The sequence below is a fragment of the Pongo abelii genome, chromosome 21 (assembly GCF_028885655.2).
Source record: "Pongo abelii isolate AG06213 chromosome 21, NHGRI_mPonAbe1-v2.0_pri, whole genome shotgun sequence".
Lineage (NCBI taxonomy): Eukaryota > Metazoa > Chordata > Mammalia > Primates > Hominidae > Pongo > Pongo abelii.
This window is the reverse complement of record NC_072006.2, coordinates 11,026,496-11,053,568: the sequence shown is the minus strand read 5'-3', so window position 1 is coordinate 11,053,568 and position 27,073 is coordinate 11,026,496. Positions and strand designations below refer to the sequence as shown.

At 40.8% G+C, this 27,073-nt stretch overlaps 1 protein-coding gene across 12 annotated transcripts in view; it reads left to right on the top strand.

The window, feature by feature from the left end:
- KIF16B (kinesin family member 16B) overlaps positions 1–27,073 on the top strand; it is a 299,987-nt gene that overhangs the window by 187,519 nt on the left and 85,395 nt on the right. For 3 of the 12 annotated variants that reach the window (XM_024239081.3, XM_063720677.1, XM_063720675.1), the window contains 5 exons: positions 2,926–2,979; positions 4,511–5,869; positions 10,282–10,434; positions 12,917–13,013; positions 14,027–14,077. In XM_024239081.3, coding sequence (XP_024094849.3) covers positions 2,926–2,979; positions 4,511–5,869; positions 10,282–10,434; positions 12,917–13,013; positions 14,027–14,077 — 1,714 coding nt within the window. Of the gene's footprint in view, positions 1–2,555; positions 2,589–2,925; positions 2,980–4,510; positions 5,870–10,281; positions 10,435–12,916; positions 13,014–14,026; positions 14,078–15,391; positions 24,953–27,073 lie in introns of those variants that run through there. The other 9 variants (XM_054541595.2, XM_054541594.2, XM_054541590.2 and 6 more) reach the window with 8 other exon arrangements.

Below are 27,073 nucleotides of genomic sequence, written 5' to 3'. Positions count from 1 at the left end.
CCATCTCCTACTTAAGTTGCTACCACTAACTTGTCTCTGCCTTCTCATATTGCTCCCCCACCCATCTATTTTCTACAGAACACCAGGAGTATGTGTTCTTCAACAGCCCTGGCCCAAGACATTTTTCTGCCACCTCCTTTAAGATCAAGTTCAGAGTCATTAACATAACATCCAAGGCTCTTCACTGTCCAGCTTCTGTTGTCCTCTTGAGCTTCATGTCTTGTCACCTCTCCTATAGCAAGCACAAATCTGATTTTATTAGCTTTCCTTGAGTTTCTATATCATGCAAGAGAAAGAATGACTCAGATTAGATATATGCTTCTTCAGGAAGCTTGCCTTGATCCTAGATACTACCAAATTCTGGGGTCAGTACCCCATGCTTATGTGTGACACACTGACTGTCACTTACAGACCGGGAGCCTGGTGGGGACAGGGACCACATCTCTCTTACAGACTGTTGTGGTCTCTTGCCTAGCACAGTTCTTGACACTGTGTTCCGTTTTTAAAAAGTAGGTGCTCAGTTAAAATGTCACTTTAGATATTAAAACTCAGAACTGATTACCTCCTTGCAACCATGCAGCTCACTAGTAGCAACAATTGTAGTGGTTGGCAGCAGAGATTTTATTACCAAACTTGAATTCAAGTCCTGCCTCTGCTGCTTATATACTCTAAGCCTCAGTTTCCTGCTTTGTTAAAAGGGATGAGAAATATGCTTTCTAAGGCTGGAAGAACAAGTGACGGAGGGCATGCCGACTGTCAAACACAAAACCTGTTTCTATAAACAATCCTCAGATGGTAGGTTTCCATCCGAATGCCCAGTGCTGAGTGTAGCATTTTTGGCTGTGCACACGTGACACTGTCAAAGCCAGCTCTACTGATGGGCACACTGAACTCTTGTTCACAGAAAATAAAAATCAAGAGTACAGATTATTCCATTAGGGAAATTCTCAGGTTTTAAAAAGTATTTTATCCAATGATTCTTTTCGACTGTGTAAATATCTCTAGAAAGACTAAGCTCTACTGAAGTATGAAGATACCAACTTGGAATCCTTCCTAAGGTTCTGTTTATTCTTAAATAAAAAGAAATGATCATATTTTAATTTTAATGAAGTCCTAAGACTACTTAATGCAATTGCATATGGGCTGGCCTTCATGACTGGCAAATGCTTTTCATTTAGATTTATATGGCTGATTTCTCATGCATAAGGTACAGATTATTTCCATTTGTCAGTAGAATAAATATATTGCTATCTAACAAGTTTCAATGAAATATTTAATACTTTAATATCACAAATTTGAACATTGCTCATAAACCGAGTTAATAGACGGTATTTTGGAAGCAGACTGCCATGAGTTCACATCCTGGCTCCACCACCTATTACCACTGTGACCTTGGAGAAGGTGTTCAACATATCCAAACGTTTGGATTCCTCGTGTGTAAAATGGAGATACTGTTTGCCACCCTTAGAATTTGCTGGGTGGACAGAGGGAGGTTATGTGTAAATCACGCCACACAGCACCTACCGTGTAAGAGATACTCAGTTCTGCCTAAAAAAGCCACCGTACTGTGGTCCCAGCTGCTCAGGAAACAGAGAGGAGGATTGCTTGAGCCTAGGAGGTCAAGGCTGCAATGAGCCATGATCACACCACTGCACTCCAATCTGGAAGTCAAAGCAAGACCCTGTCTCAAAGAACAACACCAAAACGAAATCCACCAGACATCTTATTCTCAATATTACTCCACATTATTAAATTGGAAAGAGAACTATTTGAAGGTTTGTTCACTCGTGACTAAGTAATTGTTTCCAATCTGGATTTTGCACATTATTCAAGGAAGAAGATTTATGGTGACTTTTCTGTAGCCAATCTTTTTAGCTGTATCTGCCCTCTACCACAACAGAAAAATGTATAAACTTAAGAATTATAGTTCAAGGGTGGTGGGGTCGGGGGAGGTAGCTGGCAGTGTCTGACCCAACCCCAATCTCAACCCTGAAAAATAAATAAAAAAGAAATACAGTTTCTTCTGCTTAATAAGAATAGTGAAACTTTGCAATAATTAAATATAGTATTTGATAAGAAATCAGCTTGTGTTATTATTGTAGTGAGTTGTTTTAAAATTCCCAATGACCTAAATCCCTTTATTCTACCAGCACTATGAGTCTGTTCACAATCTCACAACCCCCATAACTCATATATTGTATAACCATTAATTACAGCAGGAACTTGATGAACCTACATGCAGTGTAACTATCTATAAAGTAGTAAAGGTGCTAGTTTGACTACTGTTTATAATTATTATTGGTACTCAGTTATTTACTATGATTATCATGAGAAGTGTGGAGAAGTGTGAGAAGTGTAAAACATAACAGCTAACTTTTTGGAGTGTTTGTTTCATGAAATTATTGGGAAATGTGATATTTATAAAAAGATGTTTCAATTCATGCATGGCTATTGGCTTTTAAGTATCTTACTGCTTTTCTCCTGATATTCCTTCCTATTAAATGCTTTCCTTAATTGATGTCTGTGCTCTCTCTCTCTCTCTACCTCCCTGGCAGTCTTTTCCCTATAAAAGGACCCATCTGTCTAAGGTAGAGATTCTCCATTTTTATATACTCATCAGTGCTAAGCTGCATGGAGTAGACGTGCTTATCATTTAGAAGTCTTGTTTAACTCTGCTTTTTCAATACAGTTTTTGTTTTGTTTTCCTTCAAGTAAAATCTGTTATTTTCAGCTTGAGTTCAAGTACCCAAAAGTATGTCTAATTCCTAATCATAGTCCTAAAGCAAAGAATGCATTTTAAACTTGCTAACCCGTGGTAATTAATAGTAATACTTGAAAAACTGATGCCCTTTTTAATATGTGACTCTGTATACAGAGAGTGAGAGAGAGATAGAAAAGCGACTCATTTTCATTTGATTTTATTAGACTTGAATTTGAGAGGCAACAGCGTGAAGAACTTGAAAAATTAGAAAGTAAAAGGTAAGTCACATGGGGTTCAAGTTTCAACACTCCTGTAGTCTGGATTCCTGTGTTAATATCCTGGACTGATTCCATCTGTGTCTGTTTCGATACTTCCTTCTTGCTCTGTGTCTGTTATTTACATGTCTAATGACTGCAGGTCTTTTTTTTTTTTTTTTTTTTTTTGGAGTAGTTGGTTTTTCTTCAAGTTTAAATTTTTTTAAACAGTTCGTCTTCAAATATTTATGAGAAATGAGAAATAGAGTCAGTAGGCAAATTTAACACACCAATTAAATTTAATACACCAAAATGTATTCATTTAAATTTAATCAAAAGTAGATCTTCTCTTAATAACATCCCCTGAGTTTTTAAAAAGCCTGAAGAATGACAATTTCCCTTCCGTCTACCTCCCTGCTTTTAAAACATCTTTGCTGATGTTGTTTGGCCGTTTGTATTTCCCCATGTATAATTTGCTTTTCTTATTCTTTGCTCACTTTTCTTTTGTGTATGGGGGGGCAGGGTGGAGGGAGAAATGGCTGTTTAATTGATTTGGGCAGTTCTTTATATGCTCTGAAATAATTCTTTACCTGATAAAACTGTATTTTCTCCTTTTCTGTTTTTCCTGTCCTATTTAACCAGCCAAGACGTAGACCAAAGATGACAATTAGAGTAAAAACTAAGGCTATAGAAAATCTGCAAAGTAAATGTTTATTTTGTAGGACCTGGAGTTTAAATGTCACAAATAAATTGGCTTAGTTTCCAGCATCATCCAAGATAAACGTTTGGTGGGTCAGGAGGTAGAAGCCATGTATTCCTACTCTAACTCTGTGCTCTTCCTCTGGAGGCCATCCCAACCCTAAACTTCAGTACAGTACCCAGTAGAGATCATTTGTTCTCCAACAGAAAACACAACATGTCACCTCCCCAGCAGCCCGCAAAATTATGCATTTATATATTCTAATGGAGGCTCCAGTTGTTTTCAGTGTTATGCACTAATAAACTAACATTTTGGACCATTTGGTGATCACCATTTGTCCCAAACTAGTGATTAAATGCTAAGTAGTATGTATTCTTTAGCTGGAACAATGAACTGTCAATTATCATGACTTTGATATTTGACCCCAATGAGATAAGGACAGCATAAACATTTTTATTTAATGTTGTCTTGTAACTGAACTTCCATTGAGTTTTAGTCATTGGGCTGAATAAAGTTATTCACATTTAATTTAAATTGGGCATGGTTCTTTCTCTTTGAGCTCAGGGGCCTTTTAAAATTGTATCATGCATAACACATTATGATTATAGGCTCTACAAAGAAATGATATCAGAAGCCACTTCAGGAGAATAGGCAGGTGATAGGTTGGACAGTTAAAAAATAAAAAAAAATTAAACAGGATGCTGCTGGAAATTTAAAGGAAAGCAGTTACTCTTCTTTTTTATTTTAATGGAGGCTTTGACCTGGTTGTATGTGCATTTTCAGAACATTTCGGTAAAGTTAGAGCAACATTTGAACAATGATCAGATAACAACCAGTCAGTGCTTTGCATTTCAGGAAACTCATAGAAGAAATGGAGGAAAAGCAGAAATCAGACAAGGCTGAACTGGAGCGGATGCAGCAGGAGGTGGAGACCCAGCGCAAGGAGACAGAAATCGTGCAGCTCCAGATTCGCAAGCAGGAGGAGAGCCTCAAACGCCGCAGCTTCCACATCGAGAACAAGCTAAAGGATTTACTTGCTGAGAAGGAAAAATTTGAAGAGGAGAGGCTGAGGGAACAGCAGGAAATCGAGCTGCAGAAGAAGAGACAAGAAGAAGAGACATTTCACCGCGTCCAAGAAGAACTCCAACGACTCAAAGAACTCAACAACAACGAGAAGGCTGAGAAGTTTCAGATATTTCAAGAACTGGACCGGCTCCAAAAGGAAAAAGATGAACAGTATGCCAAGCTTGAACTGGAAAAAAAGAGACTAGAGGAGCAAGAGAAGGAGCAGGTCATGCTCGTGGCCCATCTGGAAGAGCAGCTCCGAGAGAAGCAGGAGATGATCCAGCTCCTGCGGCGCGGGGAGGTGCAGTGGGTGGAAGAGGAGAAGAGGGACCTGGAAGGCATTCGGGAATCCCTCCTGCAGGTGAAGGAGGCTCGTGCTGGAGGGGATGAAGATGGCGAGGAGTTAGAAAAGGCTCAACTGCGTTTCTTCGAATTCAAGAGAAGGCAGCTTGTCAAGCTAGTGAACTTGGAGAAGGACCTGGTCCAGCAGAAAGACCTCCTGAAAAAAGAAGTCCAAGAAGAACAGGAGATCCTAGAATGTTTAAAATGTGAACATGACAAAGAATCTAGATTGTTGGAAAAACATGATGAGAGTGTCACAAATGTCACGGAAGTGACTCAAGGTTTCGAGAAAATAAAGCCAGTGGAGTACAGGCTTCAATATAAAGAACGCCAGCTACAGTACCTCCTGCAGAATCACTTGCCAACTCTGTTGGAAGAAAAGCAGAGAGCATTTGAAATTCTTGACAGAGGCCCTCTCAGCTTAGACAACACTCTTTATCAAGTAGAAAAGGAAATGGAAGAAAAAGAAGAACAGCTTGCACAGTACCAGGCCAATGCAAGCCAGCTGCAAAAGCTCCAAGCCACCTTTGAATTCACTGCCAACATTGCGCGTCAAGAGGAAAAAGTGAGGAAAAAGGAAAAGGAGATTTTGGAGTCCAGAGAGAAGCAGCAGAGAGAGGCGCTGGAGCGGGCCCTGGCCAGGCTGGAGAGGAGACATTCTGCGCTGCAGAGGCGCTCCACCCTGGGCATGGAGATTGAAGAGCAGAGGCAGAAACTTGCCAGTCTGAACAGTGGCAGCAGAGAGCAGACAGGGCTCCAGGCTAGCCTGGAGGCTGAGCAGGAAGCCCTGGAGAAGGACCAGGAGAGGTGAGACTGGGAAGGAAGGGTGTGGCATACAGTGGGTGCCAAATGAGTGCTCATTTTTCACTCCTCATGTTGTGTTTATCCTTTTTTTTTTTTTTTTAACATTCTTTTAGCCTTCATATTCTCTAATACATAGGCAAATGCTTATATTTGCCAGAACTGAGAAAAGTACTCCTAAACTTCTTGTATTTCTCCTTAGTGTCCTTCTTTTAGAATTGTTGGCCTAGAGTTGAAAAACACACGAACAAAAGCAAAGCCCATGTACATTATCCCACTGTCCTATGGAATGTGTGTGTTTTAATATTTTGATAAATGTAAGACTAGAAAGTTTCCACTTTGATTTCTCCTTCTTTCTTATCTCCCTTGCCTGTCTCCCTCTCTTTCCCCTTTCTTCTGCCCCTTCAGTTCCCTTCTCTCCTTTCCATTGCATCTATTTCCTCCTCCTTTCTCTTCCTTTGCCCTCTCTCTTTCCTCTCCTTTCCCTTTCTTCTTTGCCTCCTTGCCCCTCTCTCGCTTGCTCCGTATCTCTTTCCTTCTCTCCCTATTTTCCTCCTTCCTCCCTCACCTCTTTCCGTCTCTGCTTCCCTGCCCTTTCTTACTAATGATTTCACGTCTTCTCCCTGACTAGCACTTGTTGAAATAAGTATCATCCGTGGGTTCATGGTTTGCGTACAGGCTACTGATTTCTGCAACCTGTTGGGAATGAAAAAATCAATACTTCTCCCACCCCTATTGAGTCACAGTATTTAAGAGGCGGCCTCAGGACTCTGCATTATAAAACAGTCAACCGAACCAACAAACAAAACTCCAGATAATTCTGAACACAGAGGGATCTTAGAACATGTTTGGTGATTTACTGATAGTATTTTCGTTGTTGTGAAAAATAAAACTAGGAAATTAGCACTCTTGTCTTGTAAGGTAAGAATATTTATCTTCCTTCACCTATTTTCTGTCACCATACTTACCAGACCATAAGTTCTCAAAATGCATATTATGTGAATTTGAGAACACCTTTTCTGGAGCCTTGAAGACATGATGAGAAGACTCACAGAAGGGCCAACAGCCAGCTGGGTGATGCAAACATCACCCAGTTTGGAGACTTGCAAGAGGAATTTATAGTCTGGTTCAGCCCCTTCCTATCAAGATGGTAGCATGTTCCTACCTTGAGCAGGATCTTTCATTACTGGGCCTCAGTGTCACCACTTGTACAAGAAGAGGTTGGATGAGATCACAGGGTCTTGCTCTGGGTCCAGGCTGGAGTGGAGTACAGTAGTGTGATCATAGCTCACTGAAGCCTCAAACTCCTGGGCTCAAGCAATCCTCCTGCCCCAGCCACCCAAGTGGCTGGGACCCCAGGTGCGTACTACCATGCCTGGCTATTTATTTATTTATTTATTTATTTTATGTATTTTTTTTTTTTTTTTTTAGAGATGGGGTTTCCCTGTGTTGCCCAGGCTGGTCTCAAACTCCTAGGTTCAAGCAGTTCTCCCACCTGAGCCTCCTAAAGAGCTGGGATTATAGGCATGAGCCACTGCTCCCTGCTCAGTTGAGATCTTAACTGAAGCTCAGATTGTAGAGATGAAACCTTGCCCTCTCCGCAGTACTCCCCCCACCCACAGCACCTCCTAAGGGGGCTGCAACAGAAGTCCAGTGTACTGGCCAGGAGACCCCACCTTGGCATTTAGCAGACGCATGGGGCTGGTTGCTGATAACAAGGAAGACCTACTCAGAAGTGTTACTGTAGCTTCACCCATCACATTGCCTGAAAAGGTCAGGACAACCTCCATTCAAATGATTGACTTATGCTATGGATTATATTTACCATGGCTGTCTGGTAGTTCCCTCAGGCAAAACAGCAACAAAATAACAATCAAAAACCCTAATGCTGTTATTTCAGAGAAATAGGTTGGAGGTTTAAGGAAATGATTGCCGTTATGTTATGTAAATGAAATTGCTAGACAAAGATCCAGCCCCAGGAAATTTAAAGTAGTGGAGGGCACACTCTCAATTTGTAACCTGTAGTGTGCAATAAGAATGCAGCATGAGCTTTTAGCTTGATGTCCTTGGCTTTTGTCACCTGGCCATTTAGTATTAATACTGTATAATAGCAGACACGGTATTGCAGTTTCCACAGAAGTGATTATACAATGTGAGTGTTCCTTCAGAAGCCAAGTAAAGGGGGCTGTTAGCTTCATGAGTTTTGATGAAATAGACTTAGCTAAGTCCTAATTCAGGCCAACGGATTCCGGGCTGTCTGCTCTGACTGCCATATCCCTGCAGCTTTCTATGGGAATTTCTGTTGTGCTTCATTTCTCCCAGGGTTCTCACGGCTAAGCCAGGATTCACCGTGCAGCCTGACTCGGCCCCTTGTAAAATTCCACAAGTGTGAAATATTAAATTCATGCGGGACCAGACTGGACAACAGTGTCCTGAACTTGGCTCTTCCGTTGCCTTCTCAGTGCTTTATGAACCAGGTTTAATCCATTTTCCTGCCTTTTTTCCTACCACCTGCTCACTCTAGCTGCCCCATTGACATAGATCAGGTAATCCAACTAGAAATACCTCCTGTCACCGTAGCAGGGATAACAGAGGCAAGTTGTTAATACTCACACTTAATCCTATTTTCTTGTCAGAGTCCTTTAACAATGACAATGATGGTAATAGTCATGATGCAAACCATGAAGAATAACTCCGTGTACTTCAGATCTTGCTTTAAATGCTGTGTGTGCATTGTTATTTACTCTTCCAATGAAGAGTGCCATCGTCTACAGTTTACACATGAGGAAACTGAAGCCTGCAGTGGTTATATAACCATTGGGGATGAGTGTCACACAGTTAGAAAGTGGCAGAGTTGCAAGTCAGATCTCAATCTCATCACCCATCTCTAAGCCATTTAGCCCTCTAGTCTTCTGACCATGTGTCTGCCACACGGGAAGGCCAGCTTGTCCCTTGCCACCCATATAAATCTCAGTCAGACTTCAGGATACCACTGAAACCCTCCTTTGCTTTGTGGAGTCTTTTCCACTGGCCACTGGCCCTGTGCTGAAGGACAATTCTTAAACCCAGCAGGAGTTTTCTTAACTGTAAACATTGCTAATTGCCTGCCTACATCCAGCTCATTTTTTTTTTTTTTGGCCATTGATGATACCCTATTAATATTGCTCCCCAATTATTTGCCCACCACCAGGCCTCTGACATCATTTTTTTTTTTTTTTTTGCTTATGTCTTGTCTTTTGAAAATACTATGTGTTCCACAAATTGATGCTCTAGAAGTACTTTGCTAATCAATAGACCCAGAAAGGGCTGAGTTATACTGGGCACAGCCTCATGTGGGTCCCATGAGTACTTACCCTCATGACCCTGTGATCCATTTCTGAAAGTTCAGAACTTGGCTTTCATGTTCAAGATAGAGCAGTCAAATTGCTGCTGGTGACACCAGAGGGTTGGCAGCATCATGGTGTGTTGGCATCTGAAGCCAGAATCTCTGATTTTTAGAGCTGAAGGAATTGAGGGAGATTAGTTGATGCTCTCATTTGATCCATGAAGAAATTGAGACCCGTGTGTAAATAACTCCCCCAAGTTCACACAGTGAGTGGACTGCAGTCTCCTGCTTCCTGGGGCCAAATTCACTGGCAAGCTTGGCCCTCTGGCCTGATGGCCCTGGATTCAAGTATGCCTGGGCCGGTGGGAGAATGACCTTACACACATTTGACCTCATATAGATGTATCACTTATCATTGGAGGTAAATTTTATGGTTTATTTTAGTTTCTCATGGAACTCAACCTACTTTTCTAGGCCTGTCTTTTCTGCTTCCCCTTCCCACGCCCTCTGCCTTAGCCCAAAGTGGATGCCTGGTTTTCATGGCCTTGTGCCATTGCTCATATTGCTTTCTGCACTTAGATAATCTTCCGCCATCATCTCCAAATGACAACATTCCCACTGGCCTCTGGAGACTCAACTTAGAACTGCCATGACTATGAAATTTATCCTAGATTGGTGGTTTTTAAAACTCTTTAAAACATAGATCTTTTTCTCCAAACGTAAGTATTTACCAGAACCCTGATATGTAGTCCACAACCGACTCTTGTTGAAGCAGGAGTTAGAGGCCTCAGAATCCTATACACCTACCTCTAGGACTTGCTTGGAGCACAGTGGAGAGATCTTTGCTCTTGGTGGTCAAACTTACTCTACCTTCTGGATGCCTGCAGTGCTCGTCCTGGACCCTTCTTGTGGCCCATTGGCACTTTATGTCTTGTCTTATGGGTATGTGGCACCTTTTCTACTAGAAGGTAAAGTTCTTTGCACACAGAGGACAGATCTTGATCCCCCATGCTATCTAAAGCAATGTCTCACACAGTAAGGATGCTTGGGAAATACTATTAATGAATGAATTATGTGGCTCCTGTCTGTGTAGGTTAGAATATGAAATCCAGCAGCTGAAACAGAAGATTTATGAGGTCGATGGTGTTCAAAAAGGTCATCATGGGACCCTGGAAGGGAAAGTGGCTTCTTCCAGCTTGCCAGTCAGTGCCGAAAAATCACACCTGGTTCCCCTCATGGATGCCAGGTACTGGACATGAAAGGGATTCCAGGCTTCTCATTTGATGTGACTCAAGGACTCATTGTTTCTCTGTTAAACTACTTTGTATCTGGAGGGCTCTATTAAGGGCAACAAGTAATACATGTGCTTGAGATGTGCTCTGCCTTCATCTGCCATTGGCCTGCCAGTGGTAGGGTAAGGGGTCATTTCAAGAAAATCAAGGACTTGAGACCTGGCTAGCCAGATCCAAGGAATCTTGTTGCAGGTACAGTTGTCCCTTGATATCTGCAGAGGATTGGTTTCAGGATGACTCTTTGATACAAAATCCACACATCCTCAAGTCTACCTGTTAGCCCTCTGGAACCTGCAGTTAGAAAAAGTTGCCCTCCATGTATTTTCAATCTGTGTATAGTTATGGATGTGGAACCATTAATAGGGAGGTCCAGCTGTATTTACTGGAAAAAATTGACATATAAGTGGACATGTGCTGTTCAAACCTGTGTTGTTCAAGGGTCAAGTGCGGTTTGAGTGAGAGGGTGGATGAAAAGTTGCAGGGAAACCAGCTCATCCAGCACAAAGTGAGGCAAGGCCAGGTTGACAAAAACAAAGACCTAGAATTAACTGTACCAAAGAAGAAGGACCTTGTATTGACAGTTAATTTATATGTCATGGATTACAAATAGATGAAGTTTGTTATAAAAACTACTAGTATATTCAGAATGATTGTGAGTATAATAAACCTATATCTGATGTTACTTTAAGTGATTTTCAACTTAGGTGGCATTGTGTATTGCTCTGTGGCTTAGAGCCCTTAGAAAAATCAGCTTAATTATTCTTTGCTTATAAGAAAATGATGATTATCCTTCTTCACTCCATTTAAACATGGGAGTATTTGAAATTGGGCAGTCTTGAACCCTAGATATTAGGAGATATATGTTTGGATATCAAAATGTACTCAGAATGGCATGAGCCTCATATCCCACAGGGCTAGTTTCAAATTTAAGTGAATATCAGGGGTGATAAGTTGTAAATGGCCTTCACTCATGTTCAGTAGGACACAATTTTGTTTTCAATACTGAAAGAGAAACATTGTGCTTTATTTGGGCTCTTTTACCTAAAATTTTAATCTCTTTGCCTAGCATTTTAGAAAATCTTTTCTCTGTGGTCAGTAGTATAGAAAGGATTGCAGGATTATGCATGTGTTTATGCAGATTTACTTATTTATTTAGTGAATGTGCTAACATATAAACATGGAAACCATTTAATTTAAAATAATCCATCTGGCCGGGCATGGTGGCTGACGCCTATATTCCCAGCACTTCGAGAGGCTGAGCCAGGCAGATCACCTGAGGTCAGGAGTTCGAGACCAGCCTGACCAACATAGTGAAACCCTGTCTCTACTAAAAATACAAAAATTAGCCGGGTGTGGTGGCGGGTGCCTGTAATCCCAGCTACCTGGGAGGCTGAGGCAGGAGATTCACGTGAACCCAGGAGGTGGAGGTTGCAGTGAGCCGAGATCATACCACAGCCCTCTAGGCTGAGAGACAAGAGCGAGACTCTGTCTCAAAAATAATAATAATCCATCTAATCAGTACCTGTAGAATTGGAGGAGGGGAGTCTAGAACAGAATGACTTCCATTTGGGCAATCTCTGCCACTAGAAAGATTTTCGATGAAGATAAAATTCTCTAGTCTCTCTGTTTCCTCCAGGTGGAATGACCTAAAAACATTGAGGTGGAATGACCAGAGATTAGACCAAAATCCACTGAGGTGGTCAAGCCTGATAGTTTTGCTTCATACAACTTCACCTACATTTTATGAGATATCAGATAATAAGTTGACACTGCTTCAGAAGTCAGCAGTTTGGCTTCGTCTCTGTCTTGGCCCTGTCCTAGGCATTTTGGAAGGTGGAGACCTTTACAATGTGGTCTTGCTGGCCAGGTACAAAGAACCCATTTGGAGAGACGAGACAGACAGGGAATACAAGTATGCAAGATGTTGTTCAATCTGAATGAGGAAGATTTGTAGAGAGCATGTCCATTTCTTGCTTATTATTTTTTTCTTTTTTGGTAATCCTCATACATGACCTTGAGATGTGAGAAATAAGTATCATCTGTATTATCCTTTTCTGTATGAGGAACCCAAGGCTCTGTGAATGAAATATTCTGTCTTGGCATCAAATCAGAGCCTTCTGAAGCCAGTGACTGATTTTCTTCCATCCTGCAGCGGGCATTCCACTAAGGACTTGGATGGGATCACTTAGTCTCCTTTCCATTCCCAATATTCTATTACTTGTTCAGTTCTACCTCATTTGGGCAAAACCCAGATAGTGAATACGTAGCACCAGATTTCTTGAAAAAAATAAAAATGTTGAAATTCTCAAGTTGTTGTTAGGTTTGGTATTTAGAATGAGATTGCTCCCTGTTGTGAAGGGCATAGTAAAGAGAGGATCTCAGAATGTCTTGTGTGGTTAGAAGTGTCAGATCTACTCCATCTCCATTGCGTTTCAGGATCAATGCTTACATTGAAGAAGAAGTCCAAAGACGCCTTCGGGATTTGCATCGTGTGATTAGTGAAGGCTGCAGTACATCTGCTGACATGATGAAGGTAAGCTGAAGGAGCCAGGTAACACAAAGTAACATGTTCATTCATCTTTCTTTTTTCCTTTTTTTTTTTTTTTTTTGAGATTGAGCAAGTCACCCAGGCTGGAGTGCAATGGCACCATCTTGGCTCACTGCAACCTCCACCTCCCAGTTCAAATGACTCTCGTGCCTCAGCCTCCCAAGTAGCTGGGAATATAGGCGCCTGCCACCACACCTGGCTAATTTTTGTATTTTTGGTGGAGACAGGATTTCTACCACCATGTTATCCAGGCTGGTCTCAAACTCCTGTCCTCAAGTGATCTGCCCACCTCGGCTTCCCAAAGTGCTGGGATTACAGGTGTGAGCCACCGCACTCAGCCCATTAATCTTTCAAGATGACCTTGAAGATAAGTTTTTGGTGGTAGTGGTGGGGTCTTTTGTTTTCCAGTGAGAAAATTCAGATGTGGAATGTTCTAGAAAAAATATTAAATATTGCTTGGGCAGAGTGTAACAGTTTATAAATAGTATTAATTCAAGAGTAACTTTATTTTATAATTTTGTAATTGTGACAACTTTTAAGTGATTATAAAGTCTAAAATACTTTTTAATTCTACATGCAACATTCCTGTTTTCTTCCAAAATACTTCCAATTTCCATATTTATTTTACTTTGTAAATTATCCAAAATATAAATAGAATTTTGACTTTTAGAAGATACGTATTTGTGACAAGTCTATATTGAAATAAAGACAATGCATTTCTATCCTGCAAATTAAGAAATGCCCTAAGGAGATCTTGTTTTTAATATTATTCTTAGAATTTTAAGATTAGGAGTAAATGTTTCAGTTCTCTGATGGCAGATGGATCAATAGAGTCATGTTTATCTTGGGGATGTAAATTATATAGAAGGGTTGTCATTGTTGAATGACAAGTATGTTTATTTAGATTTCCATTCCCATAAATACTTGTAATTGAATCAGTCCCCCGCCCCATGAACTTGCTATAATTTAATATAGAGGACTTTTTATTTTCTTTTCAGGATAATGAGAAACTTCACAATGGCACCATTCAACGTAAACTAAAATATGAGGTAGGTAATGATTTTTCAGATTGATAGGGTCGCCTTAAATTATGGCATGCTCATGTGATTAAATTTTCTTAATGTCTAGTTGCATAATTAGAATTTTGAGGTCCCAGCGAGATTAATGGCTAATAGGGAAGGCAAGCTATTATATGGACTTAAAATTAAACGGAATCCTGTAGGTTGAAACTGCTTTGACTTTATTTGAATGGCATGTAGCTGTGGTGGAGCTTTGCCCAGTTTTTCATTCGTAACGGTAGATTTTCCCTTGGTCTGCATTTAAAAGGCAGAATTATATAATCAGAATCAGATATGGGATTTGGAAATGAAACTCAGTCCTTCTGTCCATTTTGTAGACTGTGAGTTGGCAGTAGTACAAAGGAAATACTCTTGATTGATTAACTTGTTTCTCTGGTGGATTGTCAAACCAAGGTTTATTTGGGCATGAAATTTGTAAGGTTTCACTGGTATTTTCCTCCACTAAGAGGCATGTCCCTCCCATATATTCCTAAATTTTAAAAAATCAACCCCCAAAAAATAGTAGGTGATGGAAATTTTCCAGATTGTGTCCATACATTACTGAACAGACAGCAAGAGGTGGATGTTCACAGAGGCTGAGCTGACTTTGGCCTCAGCCACACCCTCCTGCCAGTCATCCAGTAATGATGTGATCTTCCCCTGGATGGCCATCTCCCTTCTCTACAGAGCAAGACACTGGCTTTCATTTCTTTTTGTCCACAGTACCTGGCACATAGCAGGTGCACAGTAGTCCTTCCGTGGTGATGACTTGTAGATAAGAGTAATGATAATTACTATTAATGTTCACGGGAACATTTGATTCCCATGAAACAAACCAAAAGGAGAGAGAAATGTAACCTGGGTTAGGACACTTGGGCATTTCTTTTGGCCTTGCCATCTGATTTTCATTAAGTTTGCCTTGATTGCATTTTGGACATATGATCATGGACTTATTTTCATAACTAAATTTGACCTTCTAAACATTGAATCAGAGGGCTTGGAATTTATTGTAGGGAAAATGAAATATTAGATCAAGAAGTGGGTACTGTGGATCAATCCCATACAAAGTATTTCTATTAAAATTCTCAGTGATTTATAATATATATAATATGGAAAATTGATGTTCTGTGTATGAATCAGATAATCGATTCCTTAATCATGCATCAATACGAATGGCTTAGGCTTTTTATTTAACCTCTGAATTAATCTACCCAATGAAACCAATGACAAGAATCAACATGTGCAAAAGAATCACAGAAAAAGATACCACATCCCCATTTCAACTTTTTTTGACACCTTGAACAGAAAAGGCAGTTTTGCCCAGCATGGTATCTTGTCCCGCGTCTGCCCAGAGATGCCACTGACACTTCCAGCCTCATTAGAGAGGAGAGGAGGGAGGTGGATCAGAATGACCACTGGGATCATCCCATGCTGTGGAGCGTCTCAGGCTCTAAAATAACTTCCTCAGCATCACAAGAGAGAACTCACCAGCAAAGGGATCAGTCCGCAGTACCCGAGGTATTCCAGGACAGTGAAAACAAATATTGTCATCCAGAGCATGCTGGCCATTTTGAACCAAAATGTTTTAATCTACCTAAAATCTCTTTTCTTAATGAAAGTAACACCGATGACGCAGAAGATTTTCAGAGTAAGTCAGAAAATTTCAGTGAGCTGATGACTCATAAAGATGAACACAGCTTGAGAGTCAAGTCCAGTTGGACTTTGCTGCAGCATACGTCCGAAGAAGTGTCTATAAATAGTGGAGGCAAGCAGGCCAGGCAAGGCAAGGTGCTCTGCTTGGTTCTGTCTGAAGGCATTTCCCATGAGGAGAGAGCATCCTGCAGTGCCCCGCAGAGCGTACTGGCCTCTGAGTTTTATAGTGAGCAGCAAGGTGAGGAAGAGTTGGATGCTAAAAAAATGAGCTCATCAGAGTCACTGATAAATATCAGAACAGAAGGAAACAATGGACTGGGATATTTTTACCACAAGTTCTCAGACCTTTATAAAGATACCAGCAGTCACCTGCTTCAGGCTGGCACAAAGGTGATCAGCCAAGCTAGGCTTGTGGGGAGTCTGTGTGCCCCGAGGGGGCTCCCCTCCCAGGTAACAACATTTGTCAGAAGCCTGCCATTCCTGAAGCACTTAGCCCCACACATGCCCTTGAAGATTGACATGCAGTCAACAGAATCTCATTCACCGGAAGCTCGGGTCGGCAGCAGCGAGAGCGAAGCTGCAGGGAGCCTGAGGCCAGCAGAGGGTGCGGTGCCTTACCGGGCCTCCGTCTTTGCAGCTGCAGGTTTACCAGGTTCCTCGCCAAGCTCAGTTTTTCGCCTTGAATATGAAGATGCTAGAAAGAGCTCTGCATTTAAGCAGAGCCTTGTGCAATTCCCGGACCAAATGCTGAAACTGCAAGAGTGCCCTTTAAAATACCTACTTAGGCATGTGACTTGTTCTCTACCAGAACCTTTGGGCAACATGAACGAAGTCAAAGGCATTTACTGGCTTGCTGTTGCTACCTGCACAGCACCTGACCCTCAGCCAGCGTGTTTGCTCCTGCTTCAGTCAACTTTATATGCTTTGGTCCTGTCAGATAATCTCCTTGGCTCAATGAGCATTTTTCATGCTCTACCTCTCTCTGGTCTACAGGAGATTCAGATTGGCTTTGGTGGACAGAGTATTCGATTCCTGAGCTCTGCAGAGGGTCTTCTGCTCACTGCGTTCAGTTACAACAAATACCTCTCTCAACAGCTGTGTCGTGACCTCCTGTGTGTCCTGATGCCAGAGCCTGATGCCGCTGCCTGCGCTAATCATCCCTTGCTCCAGCAAGATCTGGTTCAGCTTTCTCTTGATTGGAAAACAGAAATCCCTGATTTAGTTTTGCCAAATGGAGTTCAGGTGTCATCCAAATTCCAGACTACCTTGGTTGACATGATTTACTTTCTTCATGGAAATATGGAAGTCAATGTCCCTTCCCTGGCAGAAGTTCAGTTACTGCTCTACACAACAGTGAAAGTCATGGGTGACTCTGGCCGTGACCAGTGCCAGTCGCTAGTCCTTCTGAACACCCACATTGCACTGGTGAAGGAAGACTGTGTTTTTTATCCACGCATTCGATCTCAAAACATACCTCCTCCGGGTGCACAATTTGATGTGATCAAATGCCATGCTTTAAGTGAATTCAGGTGTGTTGTTGTTCCAGAAAAGAAAAATATGTCAACAGTAGAACTAGTCTTCTTACAGAAACTCAAACCTTCAGTAGGTTCCAGAAATAGTCCACCTGAGCACCTTCAGGAAGTCCCAGATGTCCAGTTGTTCACCACCCCATTGTATCTTCAAGGCAGTCAGAATGTCGCACCTGAGGTCTGGAAACTTACTTTCAATTCTCAAGATGAGGCTCTTTGGCTAATCTCACATTTGACAAGACTCTAAGGAGGAGACTTTTAAAGATGCACTACATGTTTTTTGAGATCATTAATAAAATAAGCATTGTGAAAACAGTCAAGGCAATATGAATATCTCTGTGTAGCTAATTGAATTGGAACTGGAAAAATGCAGACCTCTAAAATTGAAAATGTAAATATTTTAAATATCTACAATAAAATAAAAACAGCTAATAGCAGAGCCCCGATAAAATATCTTTATCATCACCTTGCTTCATTTTCTCGAAACTCAGGCTTGTAAATTTGTGCCTGCCTCATTATTTGTGAGGTGATTAAAACATTTCTGATTGTTTGTCTTCGTGTCGATTTATAGTGTGGTGGCTTGGAATCTGTCTGTGCCTGCTGGATTCCGGCAGGCTAATTTATGCTGCCTGAAAAAGTGCCCAGTCTGGCAGTGACCTTCATTGACATCCTTGGTTTCAGCTGTGATTAGGATAGTTATGTAGCGGAGCACGTTAGTGATGCGTCAAGCTTCCTATGAGGACCCAGGGATTGAAAGTGTCCTCCCATCACCATGGTATGCGGAATCGAGACAGTGATACATGCCCTGCAGTGTCTGCTTCCTCGCTTAATTGCCTTTACCTTCCTCCTTTCATACGTCTTGATGATTCTCTTTTAACCCTTGCGATTTCAGCTCCTTACTTGTTGGTGTATTTGTGACTATTCCACCTAATCTGTATCCCCCACCACCACCATATTCCAGTTCTTTCTCAGAACTTTTGTCTCTCTATCCTGTAAGTCTCTTTATCTCAGAATCTCACTTTTTCTAGTGGCTTCTTTCTGCTGTCTTGTCGAATATATAGTCCCCTTAGAGGTACCTCCCTCTGGCATCTCACCCAGCCACCACTTATAACCTTTGATCGAGGTCTCCTGCTGGCCCCAGCTGGTCAGTTTGCTGGCCTCCCTTCTCAGGCGAGTTCCCTACTGCATCTGCCCAGGGTGGGGCTTCTCTCTCCATGAAGCTCCACCCAGTAGTCAGCTGCCTCCTCCTAGGTAAGAGGCTGCAAACTGTGCTCTTCAGGGTCTCTAGCTCCTCTGATGAACCCTTTCCTCTCTGTCCCACTCTGTCCAAAAATCCTATCAGGTTACACGTTTTGTATTTGTTTTCAATTTCATCTGACCCTAGTTGCTCCGCCACTGTTCTTTCCTGTCAGGTGTGTGTTCTCTTAAATCCAGAGTTCTCAGAAGGAAGGAGATGTGCTTCTGTCTTGCTCCGCCCATTCTCCTTCCACTCTCAGCTGAACCATCTTTAGCCCACAGTAGCTCTCAGTGGACATTGGATGCAGCTGAGTGAGTCAGTGATTCTCCTGGCATGGAAGGGGCATTTTCTATTCTGGTCAAATCTTTGGATAAGTGCAACATAAATGTTGTAGTGCCTTCTTCATTTCTGTTCCTAATCAATGACAGAGATGGTGTCAAAGCTTAACACACACAGAAACTTACCATCTTCCTTTGGCCAGGAAGTGCTCATCTTCCCTCTTTCCCCTGACAGAGGAAATGACAAGCTACCCACACTGGGTCTACATTCCCACCTATTTTCCTCTACCTAGTGTTGCAGACATGAACAGGAAAAGACAGGGAATTGGAGAATGTGTTATGATCTGCGGACTGGTGGCTGCAGTCATGTGTGCTTCTGACCAGTGGAGGCATTTGGTTTTTTGAGACAGTTGGATTCTCGTGTTTTTCATTTCCAAAGCACCCCCTACCCCCACACATAAATACCTTATTACCTTATATCTAAAGGCTTTTAACTCTTTGATGAGGACATCATTAAAAATAGTCACAAATTTGTCATCATCTTGGTTGGTAGGTCATCTTCCATCATGAACAAACACTCCTAAAATGTACCATGATAGTTTTCTAATATCTTAATAATATTTCTCCTAATTTATTTTTATTTTTTTAACTTTTTAAAACTAATATATTTTGCATTCCTTTTTTCTTTTTAGGTTGTTCCATCCAGTATTTTCTCATATTTTCTTGATAAGAAAAAGAGTTATACTCCAATAGCCTTGTCCAAGTTAAAAAAGAAAGAAAGAAAAACAATTAATGATTATGAAGGGCAGAGGGAATAGATTTTAAGATGCCAGCAGAGGGATGCCATGGTCAGGAAGAAGAGAGTGATAAATAAACAGTACATAATTTTAACAAAGAGTGTTAAAGATTAGACAGATGTGCTTATTCGCACAGGTACAGAAGCATAATTCCACCATGTTGTAAATCATGGCCTTTAGGACTTCTCAGAGATGGAACATGCAGCAGATATGAGCATTGTATAAAAATCATATCACTCATTATAACTCCTGCAGTCTGCTTTATGATCTAAGAAGGCCACAATGGGATCACGTTCAGATTTTACCACATAATAGAAGCAGCTTGCAGCATTCAGATTCAGCATGTCACTTCTCTCACCTAAGCATACTTTGTACCTTGAGATAAAATATAGTCCCTGGGTGTGAGAGTTTGATTTACTCTCTGTGAAGTAAGTATTAAGGTTGTCGTGATGCCTGTGGAAGCCAGTGAAGTATTGTTGGTGCCATTATCCACTGTGACTTCAATCCTAGCAGCTCCCTCTGCTGCGGCTTCAATCCTAGGAGCTCCCTCTGCTCATTTCTTCAGGAGTTCTAAGCCTACAGCACCCCTAGAGTGGAGCAACTATGAGAGTCTGAGTATTCAACCTGCTATAACGACATCTTGGCTGTAATGAGTTTCTGAATCAGAAAAAAATAGACGCATACATTCTTGGTTATGTGGTATTCTGCATTGTTATAATATAGGCATAAACATTTATATTGTGGGACTTAATACATTCTAGACAATAGCTCTTTGAATACTTTTGAAATAGTGATTTCATCTGAATTTGATTAAAATCCATTTTGCGCACAGCTGCCTGTTTTACAGACTTGTGGTTGGCAGGATGAATTTATTTAGTCTTTGTTGAAAAACATTTCAAAACAGTGTGTCTCCCTGTTCTCATTACGTTAAAAATGTGCATGCATCCCTTTGGAAGAGAGTACTTAAGCCTTCCAGCAGTAGTAATTACAGTAATTTTTGCTTACATTCTCTTTCCCAGATGATTTAAAGCTTTGTATGATAAATAGATTAGAGCCACTTTTATTAATGCTCCTTTGATGATCAACCCGGCTTATTGGATAGACCAGTTTCTAATGAGGTCATTTTGTTAATTTAGTTACACAATTTCCAGTATGTAGCTTAGACAACTCTGCCTCATTCCTTAGAATATCTACTGTGACAGATGTTATATCAGTCTACAATTGCCAAATAACAAACAACCCCCCCCAAATTTCAGTGGCACATTAAAAAAAGTTTTTATTTTATTCTGCTGCTTTGCAAGTAGATTGGAGTGGCTGTGCTGTAGGCTGCAGGTCATCTGTTGCTCAACCAGGGTTTTTCTGCTCCACACATGTCATTTTGGGATCTATTCAGAAGGGGCAGTAGCCATCGTGGTGATGACAGAAACACAGAAGGGCAGTCCTGCAAGCCTTTGCCTGTGTCTGCTAACATCTCATTGGCCAACACAAGTCACATGACCAAGCCCCAAATCAAGGGGCAAGGAAGTACCCTCCATCCATCAAGAAGCCATGGTGAGACTTGGGATATGTACTACTATTACAGGGAGAGAAGAATTGGGACCGGCAATTAATTTTCCATGGATGTATTATGTCAAGGTTCCCAAAGCTCTATTAAAGATAAGACTCAGATAAAACTTGTAGGACTTCTCCCTAATGGAAACATTAAGGTACTGGGAAGAGTATGCCCTAGGACCTTTTAAGTTACATATTCAATTTGAGTACCTCCACGGATGGGCTGATTGCCTTCTACCTCTGAAGCACTTTTTTCATTGGGAACTGCTCTTACTGTTACACCATTCTTTCCATAATCTCCCTTATTTTGATCTCCATCTGCAAAGTCTGTTCATCCGTGGCACCCTCCGTTGCAGAGTAAAACAAGTGTATTTTGTAATCTGCATTATACACAACCCTTCAGAGAAGACATTTCTCATATATCTGCCTCCTCTGATTTTTCTCCTTTACCTCCAACACCCTTCTGTCTCTCCGCTGTTTCTTAAACAGTACATTTTTCAAACCATCACCATCAAATCTCTTGTTAAGGATGCACTGTTGTAGTATGCTAATGCCTTCTTTATGAGGGATGGAATTGAATAAACTAGTTGATGAGAAGGAAAGAGATTCTATTATAAGTCACTCCTCCTGCCTTTTAATATCTGGTTAAAATCTTTTGTTGCTGAAGGTGCAGAGGGTTATAGGGGTGACAGCCATCCCAGTCACTGTTTATATTGTGGTTTACAATGTAGGACTTCTTGCTCATATTTTGTTCCTTTTGATACTTATGGTGGTCCTACTGGAATGTAGGAATTCACGTTGAACTCCATTTCAGATTTGGAAATTTAGACTCAAAAAGGATTACTAGGTTGAGAATTGGGACTTAAATCTAGACTTTTCTACTCTAGAATATATATATTTGTCCACAGTGCCAAAGCCATTTCATAGTCACTGTTATTTTTGACATTGGTAAAATTTTTTATTGATTTTTTTATAGGAATGACTATGCTAGAAATATATATTTCCAAGTATTGCTAAGTTGATTCTTAACTGACCTGTAAATTTGTTTTCTTGGAATTCTAGACATTAATCATTATTTCTGTCTGTATGAGTTGTTGTTTTCAAGATTGCCTTACAAGTTTCTTTTCAATTCCTTTTATTTCCTTGCATGGATCTTACTTCTGTTTCCACTCCGCATTTTTAGCTCTCTAAAAGAAAGCTTAGACACAGTCATGGCGTGAATTTGATGCACATAAGTTTGTATGTTTACTTTTGCTTCTTTGGCTGGAAGTGCATCCCTGCCTTTTATTTTCTCTGGGCCTTAGTATTCAGCATGGTTTGAACCAAAGCCAGGGCTCAGCAAAAAATCAGTGAGTGAACATCAGTGGTACTTTTCATGATTAATCAATGACATTGTACAATTATAATAGAAGGGAGAACATCCGCTTTTCCCTGAGGGTCCTAACCTGTCTGTATTCATGCTTAATAGTGAGAGCCACTTAGCAGTTGTTGCTACATTATCAGTCAGGTATAATAGACCCCATATTTAATCTTTTTAAAATCAGCCATTAATTGATACATTGTTCAAAGATGATGACCACTTAATATAATGATCTTTGGTGATCTAGAGAAAAATAGTGACACTTTTAATAGTTTCAAGTTGAAACATTCATCCATTATTCAATATTTCCAAACCTTGAAACAATGTTGGTCAGCTCAGATCTATGTAGAAGAAATAATTGATTCTGGTGAGAATCATGGGTTGGAAATGTCAACTAAACCTTTTGGAGTTATCCAAAGGCCGCTAAACTTAAGATATTCTACAAGTACCAATGTCCAACAGTTTGCCATCTTCTGGGTAACTTATCCTTTAGGATATATATCAAAACTTGTATTTGTTTCCTGATGTGAGTCTTCCAGACTCACTTTAGAAATGAGATAAGGTTAGCACTGTTTCTCCACACCAGGCTATTGTTAAGTCCCATCCTTCACAGGGATGGACAGGATGTACCTGTAGCATATATGGCCACATCTTGGCAAAATCCAATTCAGATGTATTTACCAAGCCTTCAAAGATAGTGTAGTGTTAATTAAGACAAGATCCCCTCATAGCAAAGGCAGGCTTCTCTACTGGAAATGGATAGGAACCTGTCTGGTTATTTACCATATACATCATTTGTGCTTGTTCCTGCATGTTATCTTTGTTCCCTGTTTCTTACAACCTGGCTGATGTTTGAGGCTATAACAAATCTTCATCATCTCTTTCCCCAAATCTTCATCGTCTCTTTCCCCAAATCTCCATTTTCAAATTGTTGGGGCATAATAGGTACTTGAGACACAATAGCTCTAATTAGAACTATCAGTATAGTATGTGTAGTTGAAAAAAGGAAGGATTAGAAATATGTGCTATGGTTGGAACAGGGACAGGAGAATTTGTAATTTTGTTAAATCTAATAAAAAGCCAGGTTTGCCTGTATTTCAGAAGCAAAGCTTGGCTATGGGCTCCTGGAGATTAGATGGCAGTCCTTAGGCCAGACCTTGTCATGATGTGTATACTGAATTCGACCGTCTGGTACATAATTAGAATGTTTAGGGACAACTGTTGATGACTCCCTGAGGACCTGGACCGTTTCATGTTCTCTGAGAGCCCGCAGTGATCTGAGTGGATATTAGTGCTGCTTCCTGTTCATTTCCTCAATTTGTTCCTTTTGAAGGAAATAGCCTGAGTAGTAAAAGAAGACTTTGAACTGAATATTTACAATGTACCTTATGTTCTGCCTATTTCTTTCAGCTAAGGACTGGACTACAGTGTTTCACCAAGAATGGAAAAATAGCGTATTTGTTGACACAGAGCATTATTTCATTAAAAGCTATCAGAAAAAATATTTTTTGTATTTAACTTTTAAAGATAGTTCTTATGTACAGATATGTAATTCAAGTTACCAATTATCTACTTTTTCTTGACTTTTTATTTCTAAATAGGATCACTCCATGATACATTTAAAATTGCTTATACTGTCTTCTGTACTCATCCACGCCAGTTCTGCTTGCAGAGAGGTGTTCCACACACCTCCTACTACAATGCCATCAACTTCCCCTTCAGAGTCTAAGAATCTTTTTTGCCACATATAGGGAAACTGTGACAGATTCCAAAATAAATAATGCCATGGAAATATAAAATCTCCCATAAATAATGGGATATAATGGGATACAGCAAACATTTGCATGTCTAGTATAAACCTCAAGATACTCAAAATATAGCCACTTTCAAATCAAAAATAAATTTAAGAGACATTTATGTTAACTTACTTCCTGTCCAGTATAAACATAGTTTAGGAGAATGTCAAGAATTTTTTACACTGTACCCCGAGAATTCCACATTTCTCATGAAATTGACTTCATAAAATAATGTTTACAAATCACACCACAGTGATGATTTGATGGGAACATATTTTGATTTTTAAATTTATTTATGCATTTGCTCAGATCCCTACCTTAAATTTTAGTTATTCATTTCTGTAGCTGTTCATTTCTGTATACTTATTAATATTTAGTTCATATGAAATCAGTAAGATTGAAGTAAACTGTAGCCAAGGATGATAGTGGGGACTCTGGCAGTATTTCTCGTCCCCAGTATGATATGTAATGAAGAGAGAAATATCTTTCTTCTCTGCAAAGGATCCTGTTATGCTTCACTGTCTGGTCCTGTTTGGGACAGTAGCTCTTATATCCGCCAAGGGCCATGTATTGGTCCAGGCAGTTGCTAGTGTGTCAAAGCCTGCCCTAGATTGAGGTAGGCTACATAATATTATAAGATCTACTCATTCTCAAATACCTGGTCCCTACTCAACTCACTTGCCCAGTGAAATTGTCAAAGGCAGGGTTTTTTTATTTGTTTGTTTGGTTTTTTTTTTGTAAATAATCTATGATCCTGAGCCTCAAGCAGCTTTCCTTTTATTAGGGATTGGTTTTACCCTGGTACATTCTTAGAAACGGAGAACTTTCCAGTTGTATTAGTCTGTTCTTGCCTTGCTATAAATACCCAAGACTGGGTAATTTACAAGAAAAGAGGTTTAATTGGCTCATGGTTCTGCAGGCTGTGTAGAAAATATAGCACTGGCTTCTTATTCTGGGGAAGCCTCAGGAAGATTACAATCATGGTGGAAGGTGAAGGGGAAGCAGGTGTCTCACACAGTGGGAGCAGGAGCAAGAGAAAGAGTGGGAGGGAGGTGCCACATGCTTTCAAATGACCAGATCTGGTGAGAACTCACTCATTATCGCAAAGACTGCACCAAGCCATAAGGGATCCACCCGTGTGACCCAAACTCCTCCCACGGGGCCTACCTCCAACACCAAGAATATTACAACTCCTCATGAGATTTGGATGGGGACAAATATCCAAACCATATCACCAGCCATAAAATACCCAGATCATCAGTTACAGTCTTACCTCATTTTAAAAACTGACTTATGAAAAGAGAAAGTGAAGGTCGCAAATCTACCTTTAGAATATAATCCATCTAGGGTAGAAACATCAAATGTTTGTTCCAAACATCTGCAGTTGAGAAAAACTAAAGGTCTTAGAAATTACAAACACTTTGTAAAAGTTATATTGTATTCCCAAGGCCTGACCCTCTGTGTGGCACGTAGGTGGTACCCAGTAAAACAGCAATGTTTCATTATATATCTTAGGGGTGCCTAAAAGAAAAGGCATTTAGAAAGTCAAAGGTAAGTCTCCATTGCTTAGCTGACAGAACATGCCTAGGCAATTTTGACCATAGTTCTTCCTCAGTAAAATTCCTGACATTTGGATGACAAGATACATATTCATAGTTGTTCTCACTCCATCACAACTTTCTAATCCTGCTGTGATTACCAGTTCACTTGGAAGAGTCTGCCTCAGACCTTAAGTCCCACAGGGTGGGGCACTGTTGTGTTCATAGTTGGGTCCCTCCCATGTAGTTGGAATCTAATAAATGCCATGCCCATTTCCACAGGGGAACTGAGGTGAAGAGAGGGCAAGAGACTTACTCCGAGACCAAGTCCTAGAACTAGGATTGGATTCCACATCTTCTCCTTCCTTCTGAGTCTTGAAGTGAACATCACCTGGAATCCCGTGTCCATTTTCTGTGACTAGGTCAGGGAAGCAGATAAAGTTAGAGTATGTTATGCTTGTGGATACTGTCATCCACACTTTTTTGAGAACCCGTTCATTCACGTGATCCTAAAAGGTTCAAGTATGTAAATGGAGGTATCCCTAGGCAAAACTGAAAAACATAAAGTTTGCCTTTCAGGTCGTCTCCCTCACAGGTGTATGTGTGACTGCCATGTGCCTCAAGTGACAGAAGCCCATATAATTTTTTTTTTTCCTTTGAGATGGAGTCTCGCTCTGTCGCCCAGGCTGGAGTGCAGTGGCATGATCTCAGCTCACTGCAACCTCTGCATCCCGGGTTCAAGTGATTCTCCTGCCTCAGCCTGCCAAGTAGCTGGGACTACAGGTGCATGCCACCACGCCCAACTACTTTTTTGTATTTTTAGTTCAGACAGGCCTGCACCGTGTTAGCCAGGATGGTCTCGATCTCCTGACCTCGTGATCAACCTGCCTCGGCCTCCCAGAGTGCTGGGATTACAGGCGTGAGCCACCACGCCCAGCCTCTTGATGGTTTTTGATATCAGGGACAGCTAAATCAGTGTACCATTATGATAAACAATTAATTCTTCTTGCTTTGGGTGACTAGCCATGCAGAGAAAAATTAATATCCTGTAACAGGCTTTGGAAACTTCATGCCAAAATGCACACACAGTCAGCTAGATTGAAAGCAGCAATCTGAAACAAATTATATGTCCTTGTGTCCTCTGGAAGTCTGAGCTTTCATGCACACAGCTAAGTTGACACTCTCAAGTTACACCTGGCTGAGAACCCTTTCTGTCTGGGAGAAAGAGAGCTTATTGCCCCCTGTTTT